Source organism: Coregonus lavaretus, assembly GCF_964263955.1.
Source record: "Coregonus lavaretus genome assembly, chromosome: 13".
Classification (NCBI taxonomy): domain Eukaryota; kingdom Metazoa; phylum Chordata; class Actinopteri; order Salmoniformes; family Salmonidae; genus Coregonus; species Coregonus lavaretus.
The window spans coordinates 36993230-37010459 of record NC_140000.1 but is presented as its reverse complement, the minus strand read 5'-3'; the positions used below and the strand labels follow the sequence as shown (position 1 = coordinate 37010459).

General features: G+C 44.4%; 1 protein-coding gene across 1 annotated transcript; it reads right to left on the bottom strand.

The window, feature by feature from the left end:
- Positions 1 to 8164: 8164 nt before the first annotated feature.
- On the bottom strand, positions 8165 to 10243 carry LOC311139451 (arg8-vasotocin receptor-like; the record flags this gene model as incomplete). The annotated part of the gene is made up of 2 exons (XM_084174327.1): positions 8165 to 8469; positions 9313 to 10243. 2 exons carry the CDS (start codon positions 10241 to 10243, stop codon positions 8165 to 8167), a joined length of 1236 nt encoding a protein of 411 aa, XP_084030453.1.
- Between the last annotated feature and the right edge of the window lie 6987 nt (positions 10244 to 17230).

The following is a 17230-nucleotide window of genomic DNA, read 5'->3' as shown; positions in this document are numbered from 1 at the left end:
GAGGGCTACCTGTTGGGGGACCCTGCAGTACAGTATGTTCTTGTAAATAACATTGCTGTAGGTGTTCTCACGTTACATGGAGCAGAGGCAGGCATGCTAGTATCTGACTGAAAGTTATCCCACTGACTTCACCTGCCCTGGGAGATGACAACTGTCTCTCCCAGGGTGACAGGTTCTCTTCTTACTCTAGAAATGTTGCATTGTTAACTCTAAGTATGTTCTGTTATGAGCAATGAGCATCCTATCGAATCCTGTACCCCATTAGTACATGTTATATAGCGGTAGTTGACCTTGGTCCGGTCAGTCTGCAGAGACACAACTCATACCTATGTGACCCCTTTGGGGTGTTGGTGGCAGTGTTACATGAGTTCATTGTTAGGACATGGTTTGGAGATGGCCTGTATCCTTCCAGGACCCTCTGAGTTGAAGTTCATTAGTGAACAGGTAATAGGTAACCCCTATGATGATGTCTCATTGGCAGCCTCATCTGATGGTGATTGACACCCACACAGGAAGCAATCAGTCTGATCCGTCACTAGTCTGATCACTGGACATCTCTCCCTTGTTCTCTTGTAATAGGGTGTACAGGTGTTGTTGATAATTCGTTTTCTAGCAGCTCTCAATATTCAGATTTGCGGTTAGACCGTAAACTCTCCTTCCAGACTCACATTAAGCATCTCCAATCCAAAGTTAAATCTAGAATCGGCTTCCTATTTCGCAACAAAGCCTCCTTCACTCATGCTGCCAAACATGCCATCATAAAACTGACTATCCTACCGATCCTTGACTTTGGCGAAGTAATTTACAAAATAGCCTCCAACACTCTACTCAGCAAATTGGATGTAGTCTATCACAGTGCCATCCGTTTTGTCACCAAAGCCCCATATACTACCCACCATTGTGATCGTATGCTCTCGTAGGCTGGCCCTCACTACATATTCGTCGCCAAACCCACTGGCTCCAGGTCATCTATAAATTACTGCTAGGCAAATCCCCGCCTTATCTTAGCTCATTGGTCACCATAGCAACACCCACCCGTAGTATGCGCTCCAGCAGGTATATCTCACTGGTCATCCCCAAAGCCAACACCTCCTTTGGCCGCCATTCCTTCCAGTTCTCTGCTGCCAATGACTGGAACGAACTGCAAAAATCTCTGAAGCTGGAGACTCTTATCTCCCTCACTAACTTTAAGCATCAGTTGTCAGAGCAGCTTACCGATCACTGCACCTGTACACAGCCCATCTGTAATTAGCCCACCCAACTACCTCATCCCCATATTGTTATTTATTTTGCTCATTTGCACCCCAGTATCTCTATTTGAACATCATCTTTTGCACATCTATCACTCCAGTGTTAATACTAAATTGTAATTATTTTTGCACTATGGCCTATTTATTGCCTTCCTCCATAACTTACTACATTTGCACACACTGTATATAGATTTTTATATTGTGTTTTTGACTGTACGTTTTTTTGTTTATCCCATATGTAACTCTGTGTTGTTTTTGTTTTTATCGCACTGCTTTGCTTTATCTTGGCCAGGTCGCAGTTGTAAATGAGAACTTGTTCTCAACTGGTTTACCTGGTTAAATGAAGGTTAAATAAAAAATAAACAAAATAAAAAATCCTTGGTAGAGGATAAATAGATTGTTGTTGATAATCCGATGTTCTATGAGATTATATGTCTGTCAGAATAGGTTTCTTAGTTATTGTTGAAGATGAGAATGTGTTTGATGTCAACTTTATATAATCAGATGTACTATAGCCAATATGATAGGTACTGTTTGTCCTCATGAGAGGATGAAGAGCTTCTGTGGGACTGGGCAGCCAAAGGCAGCACTGTATCTGATTAGCCCTCCTCTTCTTTGCCATTCCTCCTAAAGCACTAGTCTTTTCCCAGAGATGCATAGATGAAAACCTCTCTCTCTCTCTCTCTCTCTCTCTCTCTCTCTCTCTCAACCTTACTCACACGCACCATTACACTGCAATATGTCTAGCACATGTGAGACTCTTACCCAATCTCCGCTATACTGTGCGCTCTCCTGACAAAAGCTCAATGTTCTTATAAGGCAGAAAATACTTGACTAAATACGTCATATAAGTAATCCCCCCCCCCAAACCAGTCGAGCTAAAACGACTAGACCAACTGACTGGCAGTATTGGCCTTGTGATGGTAGATTTGCTGTTTTTTTTTAAGGTATCTGTTTTGGCCATAGCTTGTTCCTAATCAATGCAATGCCAGGTGCTGACTGATTTACAGGCCTCCTTATCCAAAACAACAATGAGTGAGGGAAGGAAAAATGGAGGAAAAGAGAAAAACAGTCTGGAATTGTTATAAAAAAAGGCAAACTGTAGAGAGAAGGGGGAGGAGGGTAAGAGGGAGAGTGAGCAAAATAACGTAGGGTAAACTGAGAGGGACAAATAGAGGGGTATGGAGAGAGCGAGCGAGATTGATAGACCGATAAAAGACGGACTGAGTATGATGTATAGTTTAGAAACTGTATATGCCACTTTGGTCTTAGGCAGAATGTGACTCTACCCTAACGTTTTTACAATGAAAGTGTTTCCATTTTAAAGTCTTAGTGTCACGATCGTCGTAGAGAGTAGACCAATGCGCAGCGTTAGTTGCAAACATACTTAACTTTATTATCTTTAGTGATAATATAACAACAAAACAATAAACGAAACGTGCAGTCCTACGGTTAACACAGAAACAAACCAAACGGAAACAAACCAAACGGAAACAAGATCCCACAAACACTAAGGGAAACAGACTGTTTAAATATGGCTCCCAATCAGAGACAACCAGCAACAGCTGACACTCGTTGCCTCTGATTGGGAGCCACTCTGGCCAACATAGAAAAGCAACAACTAGAACTCCCACACAGAACATAAACACATGGAATCTACACACCCTGGCTCAACATATAGAGTCCCCAGAGCCAGGTGTGACACTTAGGTCCAATCCATCTCCACTGCCATTTTTTTACTTCCTGCCTCCAAAACAATGTAGTTCCTCTTCCTGGCCTGTTCGGCCCTCCTAGTGGGACGTAGCGTCCATTCCCAGGAGACCGCCAGCTCGCCTAGCCGCAGTACTGCTGTACGCCCTCGACCCCAGAGACTGGAGTCACGTCACGTCACGTCGCGTCGCGTCGCGTCGCGTCGCGTCGCGTCGCCACGTCACGTCACGTCACGTCACGTCACGTCACGTCACGTCACGTCACGTCACGTCACGTCACGTCACGTCACGTCACGTCACGTCACGTCACGTCACGTCACGTCACGTCTCTCTCTCTCTCTCTCTCTCTCTCTCTCTCTCTCTCTCTCTCTCTCTCTCTCTCTCTCTCTCTCTCTCTCTCTCTCTCTCTCTCTCTCTCTCTCTCTCTCTCTCTCTCTCTCTCTCTCTCTCTCTCTCTCTCTCTCTCTCTCTTCTCTCTCTCTCTCTCTCTCTCTCTCTCTCTCTCTCTCACACACAACAGAAAATAACCAAGCGGGAGAACAGACCCCCTCCTCCCTTTGGCGCCTACAGTCCCCACATCCTGATAAAAAAATGTACATTGACATTTTAGTCATTTATCAGATGCTCTTATCCAGAGTGACTTACAGGAGCAATTAGGGTAAAGTGCCTTGCTCAAGGGCAAGGCATATTTTTCACCTGGTTGGCTCTGTGATTCTTTACCAGCTACCTTTCAGTTACTGGCACAACGCTCTTAACCGCTAGGCTACTGATAATGATAATAATAATTTGGTGGGTGCTTATATTTGTCCTATTTCACACATGTAAAAGTGTGTATTATATGGGGCCTCCCGAGTGGTGCAGCGGTCTAAGGCACTGCATCGCAGTGCTTGAGGCGTCACGACAGACCCGGGTTTGCCGGCCGGGATTTCCTTGTCCTATCGCACTCTAGCGACTCCTTGTGGCGGGCCGGGAGCCTGCAAGCTGACTTCGGTTGCCAGCTGGACAGTGTTTCCTCCGACACATTGGTGCAGCTCGCTTGCCTCTCGACCTTCGCCCTTCCCGAGTCCATAGGGGAGTTGAAGCATGGGAAAAGACTAACTACCAATTAGATGTAGTTAAAGTACAAAAGAAAAAACAGTGTGTATTATATTCATGTGTGAATTGGAAAAGTGTTTTGAGAGTGGGGTCACGGCCAAGGTCTGCTATTATCAACAGCAACCCTGGTGCAATTAGGGTTACGTGCCTGGTTCAAGGGCACATCGCAGATTTTTCACCTTGTCGGCTCGGGAATTCAAAAGCAACCTAGCGGTTACTGGCTCAATGCTCTAACTGCTAGGCTACCTTCCACCAAGGGTCGTGTGTGTGTGTGTCTTTTAAGAAACACAGACACAGCAGCACGTTTTGAGAATGTGAACTTGACCCTAGAAAGGGAGAAGGCAGACACACAGTCTTACACACCTGAGGGCACAGGGCAACATAAGGACAGGGAGAACTCAGTGAACCATAGTGCATCCCTGGCCAAACTAATCAGATCACCCCAGGGGAAATGAGAGCCCCCTCTGCATCCTTGCCCCCACCCTTCCACACCCCACCCATCACACCTTCTGACTGAATTCGGATATGCCCCCCAGCAGGACATGTCTCTATAGATCAGTTTTCCTCTTGTCATGTCAGTCATTGCATACAGTAGATAGCTATTTATAACTTGTCAGAAATGTCCAGATCAACTAGTCCATGTCAGCTAATGTTTTTTTAGATACGTTTTTTAGCCCATAGATTTTGTTGTAATGTTTGAGTCACTCAAATATCACATGAATGCACATTAGACATGGCAAAATGCATACAATTGCAAGAAAATGAGCTTTAAAACTGCAAAACCTTAAAACCACAAACAAGAGGGGTGTAAACTGTTTGTGTCATGAACAGTGCTTGTGCCCATAGAAATAGATGTGGCGTGCACACGCACGAGATGTTCCCCCCAGTGAAAAAGTTTGGGAACCCCTGCAGAGTACTGTGTGGCCTTCACCTTGGGAACTACTTGGTGCTAGATGACTTCAGGGCCTTTTAGAACTTTTAGAGCACCACCCTCAGCACTGATAGGCTGTGCTATATGCCCGTACCCCTAGTCCCGCCTCCCCTGCCTATCTTATCTTATCCGTTACGTTAGGTTGTGATTACGGTTTGATCCAAACTCTCATTTCAGCCAGATCAGGATGAGCTTGTGGAAATCTCTCACTCCTCACCAGAAATGAGAGGGACGGCATCCCAAACCCGGCATACTGCATCCAGATGGGAGGGATCCTGTGGGGGAGCCTTGTGATCCAAGTGTTAACTGAGAGGAGTAACGTGTTGTAACATCGCATGTGGCTGTGGCTTGGGATGAGGAGAGGACTGGGATGTGATATCAATACAAAGTCAGCCTGGTTCTGTAACATGGCTGTGTATGGTTTGTATCTGCTCTTAATGTCACACAAGCACACACACACACTCTCCCTCTCTGTTGAATATGTACTTGATATGTAATAAGTCCAAGAATATAAACATCCGTTATTGTGTATGTACGTGTTTAGAATAACTGGTATAAGGTTTAGGTGTGGAGCTCTTGTGACATATGAAAACATACAGTCCCATGCCGGATCGCATTATATATTCCATATCTTTACAGCATAATGTCCTGCAATCTCAGACACAATATGTACAGTATAAAAATGTATGCACTCACTAACTGTAAGTCGCTCTGGATAAGAGCGTCTGCTAAATGACTAAAAATGTAAATGTACAGGTGAAAGAGGTCACATTGAGATGGCACCATAAAATACTCAAAGTACAAAGGAAATAGTGATGTTTGTTTTGGTATACACTGTGCATTTAATATATGTTTGCAACAACATCAAACGTCAATGCGTGGCTTTTATCTAAATGTATTTAGAATGGAATGGAAACTAGGGGCCAGTCTCTGACACTCCCTACAGAATACTCAACAACAAACTGACTAATTTCAAGCTTATCAACTCTCACAGACTGAAAACCCCTAAGGGATGATGGAGAGTCAATGAAGGAAACAACACCATACTTCACAAAGATGGAGTGAAGGGCTTGATGGGGAGAGGGGTAGAGAGCGGTCCACTGGGGGAGAGAAGAGTGATGTGTGCCAATATATTATTGTTTCTTATTAAACCTTTTATAAACATTTCATAACCATTTACTGGGGCAATGTACTGTAAACCTAAACATAACCAAACAATCATCAAGTCACAGTCAACCTGTCATATAAAAAGTGCAATTACCATATATTAGGCATATTAGGCATATGATGAGATATTGAACAACACATACCGACAGGCCTGTCCTCTTGGTTCATTTGGAATGACCGGTTAATGGCAATGATTCTGATCGCTGCATGAGTCTGGGCCCATAAGAGCCTGTAAGAGCATAAATATTAGCACTGTCTGGGTTTTAGATGCCTCCTGACTGAGTCAGTTCACATTTAGCAAGAAGATACAGGATAACCTAGTTATAGCCTAGTTATACCTATAGCCTACCACATTTCCACTTACGGATTGATGTGTGTTGAATGCCTCTCTGAGCAGAAACACAAGCTCCAGGAGAGATGGATGCACTGACTCTGTTCACATTGTTTCCATTAAGCCTCACCCTAAACTTACGATAGTCGTCGTCGCTGTGGTGTGGCGCAGGAACCACATGCACAAAAAACAGATATACAATACCAGTCAAAAGTTTGGACACACCTACTCATTCAAGGGTTTTTCTTTATTTTTACAATTGTTTACATTGTAGAATAATAATGAATACATCAAAACTATGAAAGAATACATATGCAATCATGTAGTAACCCAAAAAGTGTTAAAGAAATCAAAATATATTTTACATTTGAGATTCTTCAAATAGCCACCATTTGCCTTGATGACAGCTTTGCACACTCTTGGCATCCTCTCAACCAGCTTCATGAGGTAGTCACCTGGAATGCATTTCAATTAACAGGTGTGCCTTCTTAAAAGTTAATTTGTGGAATTTCTTTCCTTCTTATTGCGTTTGAGGCAATCAGTTGTGTTGTGACAAATAAGCAAAGAGAAATGACAGTCCATCACTACTTTAAGACATGAAGGTCAGTCAATATGGAACATTTCAAGAAGTTTGAAAGTTTCTTCACGTGCAGTCGCAAAAACCATCAAGCGCTATGATGAAACTGGCTCTCATGAGGACCGCCACAGGAATGGAAGACCCAGAGTTACCTCTTCTGCAGAGGATAAGTTCATTAGAGTTACCAGCCTCAGAAATTGCAGCCCAAATAAATGCTTCACAGAGTTCAAGTAACAGACACATCTCAACATCAACTGTTCAGAGGAGACTGTGTGAATCAGGCCTTCATGGTCTAATTGCTACTAAAGGACACCAATAAGAAGAAGAGACCTGATTGGGCCAAGAAACACGAGCAATGGACATTAGACCGGTGGAAATGTGTCCTTTGGTTTGGAGTCCAAATCTGAGATTTTTAGTTCCAACCGCTGTGTCTTTGTGAGACGCGGTGTGGTTAAACGGATGATCTCCGCATCTGTAGTTCCCACCGTAAAGTATGGAGGTGTTATGGTGTGTGGGTGCTTTGCTGGTGACACTGTCTGTGATTTATTTAGAATTCAAGGCACACTTAACCAGCATGGCTACCACAGCATTCTGACGCGATACACCATCCCATCTGGTTTGGGCTTAGTGGGACTATCATTTGTTTTTCAACAGGACAATGACCCAACACACCTCCAGGCTGTCTAAGGTCTATTTTACCAAGAAGGAGAGTGATTGAGTGCTGCATCAGATGACCTGGCCTCCACAATCCCCCAACCTCAACCCAACTGAGATGGTTTGGGATGAGTCGGACAGCAGAGTGAAGGGAAATCAGCCAAAAGTGCTAAGCAAATGTGGGAACTCCTTCAAGACTGTTGGAAAAGCATTCCAAGTGAAGCTGGTTGAGAGAAAGCCAAGAGTGTGCAAAGCTGTCATCATGGCAAAGGGTGGATATTTGAAGAATCTCATAAAATGTATTTTGATTTGTTTAACAGTTTTTTGGTTACTATGTCTTCACTATTATTCTACAATGTAGAAAATAGTAAAAATAAAGAAAAACCCTTGAATGAGTAGGTGTGTCCAAACTTTTGACTGGTACTGTATATGGACAGTGTGAGTGCACGGTCAAGACTCCACTGGGATTGATTGACAGTTCCTGTGGGAGTGGTGGATGCTATTTTTGCAAGAGCTTTGCTCCAAGCTCTGCTGGGGTAGGGCCGGGGGCGGTACCCGGGTCAGGAGTGTTGTGCGGCGGATGCTGCTGTTCGAGTCCTGATGGCCGAACTTGTGGAGCAGCCTCCGGCAGCACGGCAGACAGTGGACCATGTCAGAGAGGAGATGGCCGCTGAAGATCATGTAGATCCACGGGTTACAGCAGCTATTCAGACTGGCCAGCAGAGCAGAGAGGGTGACTGTGGTGTTCTCGGAGTCTGGAGAGAGAGAGAAATGGGGAAGAGGGGGTGTTGGTCAGTCAGTGAAGGAGAAAACATTCAAGCTTGTTCTGTTTATCTACTAGCAGTGGCACACCCAATTTATGCGTATTCTCGAGGGAGTCTCTGCAAGCCACTGGGTCTGAAGGGTCACTGACTCGCCAGCAAAATATTTAATTAACTTTTGGAGACCGATGGTTGTTTTCACAACTGTCTGTTTACGCCTGCACAATGGTTGCGTTATATGGCACGTGTTTAACACTTATGTATGCCCTTTAGGTGATTCTGTTGGTTTTCAATATTGCGCACTGTCTGTTAATTCAAGCCAAAGCAGAAGGAATAACATCAGCTACATTCACACGTCATCAAGGCTATGAATTATGAGTTAACACATGCACAGAACTGATAATCAAATTACTTCCAATAATATATTTTTGTGCGCAGTTATTCCATTGTGGTCGCAATGTACACCAGGCCTCCAGTTTGCACAGTCTATAGCCTAAGTAATACGTCTTCACTGTCTGTATAGCTTATTTGTTTCAGTTTGGTCTATGTATCTGAGAAGGAGTTATACAGTTGTTGTCTCACTACATCCGTGGTAAACTGCTGCGTAAAAGCTATCCATATTCGGAGAGTGGTGAAGCAGCTCTTAGGGAAGCCCCTGGGGTAATGCATAAAATATGTGCTGAAGCTGTGCACTATTACCAACGTATTATTGAGTAAGTAGGCCTAAGCAATAATGGAATGTTTAAAAAGACTTCATGCGTCACACAATGAACGGAGACATGGCACCAGCGTGTGCTGCCAGTGACTCATGGCTCAGAACCCAAGTATAACACTTACCATCCCACGAGAAGCTCTCATCCCACACCGACCACATCTGCACGGTGAAAAACGGAGCCCAGCACACCACGTACGCCAGCACGATCACGAAAGTCATCTTCACTGTGCGCAGCTTGGCGCGTGAGATGGTGGTGACGCTGCTGACTGAACTCTTTCCGATCAGCCCATTCTTGGTCGCAAGTGCCATCGCGCTCGTGCCCTTCTGGGTCTTGTACTTAATGTTCTGCCAGATGGATCGGCAGATTAAGCCGTAGCAGAGCATGAGCACGGCCACGGGCACGAGGAAGATGCCCACGGTGATCCAGGTGATGTAGGCGCGCACGCCCCACGGTTGGATGAAGTGTCCCCAACAGTCATACACCGCCGAGCCCGGGTGGACCTCGCTCAGGGAGAAGATAAAATACTGGGGCATGCTCAGGGCAAGACTACACACCCAGGTGGCCCCGATCATCATATAGGCGCGCTGCATGGGCTGGTGAAGGGTCTGCATCGGGTGACAGATGGCGATGTAGCGGTCCAGCGTCATCATCAACATCATGTAGGTGGACGCGAACATTCCTAGCACCTGCAGGTGCTTGACGATGCGGCACAGGAAGTCAGGCCCGAAAAAGCGGAAGGTGATCTCCCAACAGAGCTGTGGCAACACCTGGAAAAAGGCCACCACCAAGTCCGCGAGGCTCAGGTGCTTCATGAACAAGTGCATACGCGAGGGCTTCCGTCGGCTCATGTACATGGCCAGCAACACGCTCAGGTTCCCCACCACAGCCACGACGAAGGTCACGCTAAGCACCGTGATCTCGATCTTGGCGACCTCCTCGTTCCGGCCAAACGGGTCGCTGGAGTTCCCAAGAGCGCCGGTGGAGTTCCCAGGGGGCTCCATCATTCCCGGCTTGCTCGTGGGGTCGAAGCCTATCTTCAAATTGTCATCCATGAGGTTGAGTGAGCTCTCTGAAGGGAAGAGTGCGTCTCCGGAGAAGTGCATGGCTGTCCTGAACCCCTCCGCGCGCACGATCACCTGCTGCCACCTGGCTGCATTGAGAACGTGTGAGTTTGTTTTAATTCAAGCCATTTCTTAGAGTCTATCGTCTACATAAACCCGCTCATTGCGCACAGACCGACAGATGTGTTGGCTTGGCAAAGATGTGGAGCACTTCATGGTGTGGAACTGTATCTGTGCGCAGTCGCCCCCAACCCTTTTTAAATCCCCTTATACTGCTGAGACCGCCCCCACATCGCTAACCGCCGCTAAACAGCCTTGGACACAAAAACAGCAGAGAGAAAGAGCATGTATGGAAAACATAATAGTTAGCATGGGTGGAATTTCTTCAGAAGACTCGTTACCACTCGCAAGTAAATAGGGAATACACTGATGTTTTCCCATGTAAATGTCTCCAGATTCTGTACTGCAAACCCAAATAACTAATGGTGCAATCAGTGCAAAAATATTCACTATGCGAGCTACTGGTCCATGATCCATATCCATTTACTTATCATGCCTCTAAGAATCCTTTTTGAAAAGGTAACAAGAAAAATTACAAAAACTTCTAAGGTGACCCATTTTTGTCTTTGATATACAGGGTTGTGGGTTCGTTTTCAATGGGGGGCCAGTATGAAAATGTATGCACTCACTAACTGTAAGTCGCTCTGGATAAGAGCCTCTACTAAATGACTAAAATGTAAATATGATCTTGATGATGATGTTCTGATGTCATGCAATGTTGTTTTTCTGTAATGTTTATCATACTACTGTGAAGCCAGAGGGACTTTCCCACATTGTGTGGACAATACAATTATTTATATTATATTACATTCTGACATATGACATCACTTTTTCATGTTTTATGCACAATAGATTAGGAGCACTCACTCTCTCTCTCACTCTCGGTCTCGCTCTCAGGCTCCCTCTCTCCCTCTCTGTATGTGTGCATGTGTGTATGCAAAGCCTGTTTTAGCATTTTCTCCTGCATGGTGAACTCTATGGACTGTATGGAGTTTCTGGAATACCACACTACTACTCTCATCTCCCCTGGGACCCTGGGGAATGTGTGAGAATCCCAGGCAGATTGCACGTGCACTAGGTGTCCACAACACAATGCAGCAAAGCCTTGTGCGTCACACATGTGTGAGTAGGCTACTATATAGGTCAAATTGGGAGTGTAGATGAATTCGCTAGCTACAGTAACATCGTTGGCTCCTATGTTCTCGGATCTAAATGTTCCTGACCCCACCCAGATCTGACCCCCCACCCGAGGGGTCCAATTTATACTTATTGTGATCTATTCCTGGAGATGACACAATGTGTGTGTGTTTGTGTGTGTGTTGGTGTGTGTATGTTTGCGCATACACACAGATGTGGAGGGAAGTAGGGTGTGTGTCTGCGTGAATTTGTGGGATTGATGAGGTAGATGTTCTCTGATGATAACCTGTAGCTCCAGTATTGCTCAGATTTCATCACTGTGACCCAGCGATAGAGATTAGTTAGAGATTAGTTACAGCTGTAATAGAGGGCTTAGAAATTTGTAAGAACGGGCTAGTTCAGGGTTTCAGACCTCTCCTCCAGTACCCCCAGCCAGTTCAATTTATTTCTTCTATTCCAGTAAGCACACCTGATCTACTAATCATCAAGTCCATGATTAGTTGAATCAGGGGTGAAGATCCAGTAATTGTGAAGTTTGGAAAGACTCTTCTAATAATATATATATATTTATTTTTTAATGATTTCGTGAACTAACACTCTGACTTGACTTTTTCCCCCCCATACTAGCTCTGACTTTGCTGATGCCTACGTTATTGATGAAATATGTACTTACTAGGACTGTGATATGTGGTTGTCTCACCTACTGTAGCTATCTTAAAGCGGCAATCAGGAGTTGAAACAATAACAAAGCATACTCTCCACCACTGTTTCGGTAACAAGCGGGGGGGTCGGGGGGGGGGGGGGGCCTGGAGAAATGTAACCAATCTCAAATTCAAAGACAGAGCTATGGATGCAAGGACTGACCATACATGATATCAAACACATCGTTTTAACCATGTTTTTAGGCTATACAGTATTTGTTTACATTTACTTTGTTTACAAACATTGGAGTAAAACAAGTGTATATTTTGGATTATGATGTGGTACAATAGTTGAACTAAGCTCATAAGGCATTTATGGGTTATATTCTTCAATAATCAATAGGTACAGTGAGGGAAAATAGTATTTGATCCCCTGCTGATTTTGTACGTTTGCCCACTGACAAAGACATGATCAGTCTATCATTTTAATGGTAGGTTTATTTGAACAGCGAGAGACAGAATAACAACAAAACAATCCAGAAAAACGCATGTCAAAAATGTTATAAATTGATTTGCATTTTAATGAGGGAAATAAGTATTTGACCCCTCTGCAAAACATTACTTAGTACTTGGTGGCAAAACCCTTGTTGGCAATCACAGAGGTCAAACATTTTTTGTAGTTGGCCACCAGGTTTGCACACATCTCAGGAGGGATTTTGTCCCACTCCTCTTTGCAGATCTTCTCCAAGTCATTAAGGTTTCGAGGCTGACGTTTGGCAACTCGAACCTTCAGCTCCCTCCACAGATTTTCTATGGGATTAAGGTCTGGAGACTGGCTAGGCCACTCCAGGACCTTAATGTGCTTCTTCTTGAGCCACTCCTTTGTTGCCTTGGCCGTGTGTTTTGGGTCATTGTCATGCTGGAATACCCATCCACGACCCATTTTCAATAACCTGGCTGAGGGAAGGAGGTTCTCACCCAAGATTTGACGGTACATGGCGCCGTCCATCGTCCCTTTGATGCAGTGTTGTCCTGTCCCCTTAGCAGAAAAACACCCCCAAAGCATAATGTTTCCACCTCCATGTTTGACGGTGGGGATGGTGTTCTTGGGGTCATAGGCAGCATTCCTCCTCCTCCAAACACGGCGAGTTGAGTTGATGACAAAGAGCTCAATTTTGGTCTCATCTGACCCCAACACTTTCACCCAGTTCTCCTCTGAATCATTCAGATGTTCATTGACAAACTTCAGACGGGCCTGTATATGTGCTTTCTTGAGTAAGAAAACAATTGGTAACACACTACGCCGTGAAGGACTGAAATTCCAGCCTTGTGTAGGTCTACAATCTTGTCCCTGACATCCTTGGAGAGCTCTTTGGTCTTGGCCATGGTGGAGAGTTTGGAATCTGATTGATTGATTGCTTCTGTGGACAGGTGTCTTTTATACAGGTAACAAACTGAGATTAGGAGCACTCCCTTTAAGTGTGTGCTCCTAATCTCAGCTCGTTACCTGTATAAAAGACACCTGGGAGCCAGAAATCTTTCTGATTGAGAGGGGGTCAAATACTTATTTCCCTCATTAAAATGCAAATCAATTTATAACATTTTTGACATGCGTTTTTCTGGATTTTTTTGTTGTTATTCTGTCTCTCACTGTTCAACTAAACATACCATTAAAATTATAGACTGATCATTTCTTTGTCAGTGGGCAAACGTACAAAATCAGCAGGGGATCAAATACTTTTTCCCTCACTGTACATATTCTTCATTTATAAGTACAAAAATGGATGTAGCAATTGCTGATTGCCTCATTAAGATTAATGCACTAACTGTAAGTTGCTCTGGATAAGAGCGTCTGCTAAATGACTCAAATGTAAATGTAATTCATACACCTTTTTGTGGAGCAATAGAAGAGCATTGTTTCCACATTACAGTAGAGACACACAGGGCAGGGAGATTGTGTCATCTTATCTCCTCTCAAATATTAAAATGTCTATCTTTCTACCTGCCCACCCATGGCACTGTCTCCCTCTGACTTCTGAAAATGATCCCTGGTCAGTTCGTCCACCTCTCTTGTCTTCTAACGTAAGATACAACGTGTGTGAGTTGTGTTAAACACTCCTCTCCTCGCTGAGCTCTCCCTGTAACCTTACAAGGCCTTTACAACAACTCTAATGTTCAATCTATATGCTGAGATTGAAAACCAGCAGAGAAGGATGCGATGTGGCTCTCACGGAAGAACGTGTTTCTCATGTCAAAGAGTCGGAACCGGAGAGAGAAGACCGGATTGCAGATGGTGAGTTACGTAACGTGTTGTTAGATTACAAGCAATGGAGGGTAATGGGAATGTCAGAGTATATGGATTTATGAAGCCGGCCAGTCACTAGGCATGTCAGACTCTCACTGTAGGCAGTGATACACCATTCAACTCCATGTATCAAATCAAAATCCAATCAAATTTTATTGGTCGCATACACATATTTAGCAGATGGTATTGCGGGTGTAGTGAAATGCTTGTGTTCTTAGCTCCAACAGTGCATTAGTATCTAACAATACACTACATTACACACAAATCTAAAAGTAAAAGAATGGAATTAAGAAATATAGAAATATTAGGATGAGCAATGTCAGAGTCCGGAGTATAAATATATACTTAACAAAAATATAAATGCAACATGCAACAATTTCAACGAGTTTACTGAGTTACAGTTCATATAAGGAAATCGGTCAATTTAAATAAATAAATTAGGCCCTAATCTATGGATTTCACATGACTGGGCAGGGACGCAGCCATCGGTGGGCCTGGAAGGGCATAGGCCTTGGGGACCTTCAATGGAGCAGCCATCCCATAAAAGGGCTTTATTACAGACAGACACACTCCTCAGTTTCATCAGCTGTGCGGGTTGCTGGTCTCAGACGATCCCCCAGGTGAATAAGTCGTATGTGGAGCTCCTGGGCCTGCGTGGTTACACATGGTCTGCGGTTGTGAGGCTGGTTGGATGTACTGCCAAATTCTCTAAAACGATGTTGGAGGTAGATTATGGTAGAAAAATGTATATTAAATTCTCTGGCAACAGCTCTGGTGGACATTCCTGCAGTCAGCAGGCCAATTGCACGCTCCCTAAAACTTGAGATATCTGTGGCATTGTGTTAAGTGACAAAACTGCACATTTTAGAGTGGGCTTTTATTGTCCCCAGCACAAGGTACACCTGTGTAATGATCATGCTGTTTAATCAGTTTCTTGATATGCCACACCTGTCAGGTGGATGGATTGTCTTGGCAAAGGAGAAATGCTCACTAACATGGATGTAAACACATTTGTGCACAAACTTTGAGAGAAATAAGCTTTTTGTGCGTATGGAAAATTTTGGGGAGCTTTTATTTCACATCATGAAGCATGGGACCAACACTTTACATGTTGCGTTTATATTTTTGTTGTGTATACCCTTTGCTATGAGACTCGAAATGGAGCTCAGGTACATCCTTTTTCCATTGATCATCCTTGAGATGTTTCTACAACTTGATTAGAGTCCACCAGTGGTATATTCAATTAATTGGACATGATTTGTAAAAGCACACACCTGTCTATATAAGGTCCCACAGTTGACAGTGCATGTCAGAGCAAAAACCAAGCCATGAGGTCGAAGGACTTGTCCGTAGAGCTCCGAGACAGGATTGTGTCGAGGCACAGATCTGGGGAAGGGTACCAAAACAATTCTGCAGCATTGAAGGTCCCCAAGATCACAGTGGCCTCCATCATTTTTAAATGGAAGAAGTTTAGAACCACCAAGACTCTTCCTAGTACTGGCCGCCTGGCCAAACTGAGCAATCGGGGGAGAAGGGCCTTGTTCAGGGGGGTGACCAAGAACCCAAGCTCCAGAGTTCCTCTGTGGAGATGGGAGAAGCTTCCAGAAGGACAACCATCTCGGCAGCACTCCACCAATCAGGCCTTTATGGTAGGGTGGCCAGACGGAAGCCACTCCTTAGTAAAAGGCACATGACAGCCCGCTTGGTGTTTGCCAAAAGGCACCTAAAGGAGTCTCTAGTCTGATGAAACCAAGATTGAACTATTTGGCCTGAATGCCAAGCGTCACGTCTGGAGGAAACCTGGCACCATCCCTACGGTGAAGCATGGTGGTGGCAGCATCATGCTGAGGGGATGTCTTTCAGCGGCAGGGACTGGGAGACTAGTCAGGATCGAGGGAAAGATGAACGGAGCAAAGTACAGAGAGATCCTTGATGAAAACCTGCTCCAGAGTGCTCACCTTTCAACAGGACAACGACCCTAAGCACACAGCCAAGACAACGCAGGAGTGGCTTCAGAACAAGTATCTGAATGTCCTTGAGTGGCCCAGCCAGAGCCCGGACTTGAACCCGATCGAACATCTCTGGAGAGACCTGAAAATAGCTGTGCAGCGATGCTTCCCATCCAACCTGACAGAGCTTGAGAGGATCTGCAGAGAATAAAAATAAATAAAAATAAAATACAGGTGTGCCAAGCTTGTAGCGTCATACCCAAGAAGACTTGAGGCTGTAATCGCTGCAAAAAGTGCTTCAACAAAGTACTGAGTAAAGGGTCTGAATGCTTATGTAGATGTGATATTAACGTTTTTTTTAGATACAGTACCAGTCAAAAGTTTGAACACACCTACTCATTCAAGGGTTTTTCTTTATTTTTACTATTTTCTACATTGTAGAATAATAGTGAATGCATCAAAACTATCAAATAACACATATGGAATCATGTAGTAACCAAAAAAGTGTTAAACAAATCAAAATATATTTTATGAGATTCTTCAAATATCCACCCTTTGCCATGATGACAGCTTTGCACACTCTTGGCATTCTCTCAACCAGCTTTACCTGGAATGTTTTTCCAACAGTCTTGAAGGAGTTCCCACATATGCTGAGCACTTGTTGGATGCTTTTCCTTCACTCTGTGGTCCGACTCATCCCAAACCATCTCAATTGGGTTGAGGTCAGGGGATTGTGGAGTCCAGGTCATCTGATGCAGCACTCAATCACTCTCATTCTTGGTAAAATAGCCCTTAAACAGCCTGTAGGTGTGTTGGGTCATTGTCCTGTTGAAAAACAAATGATAGTCCCACTAAGCCCAAACCAGATGGGATGGCGTATCGCTGC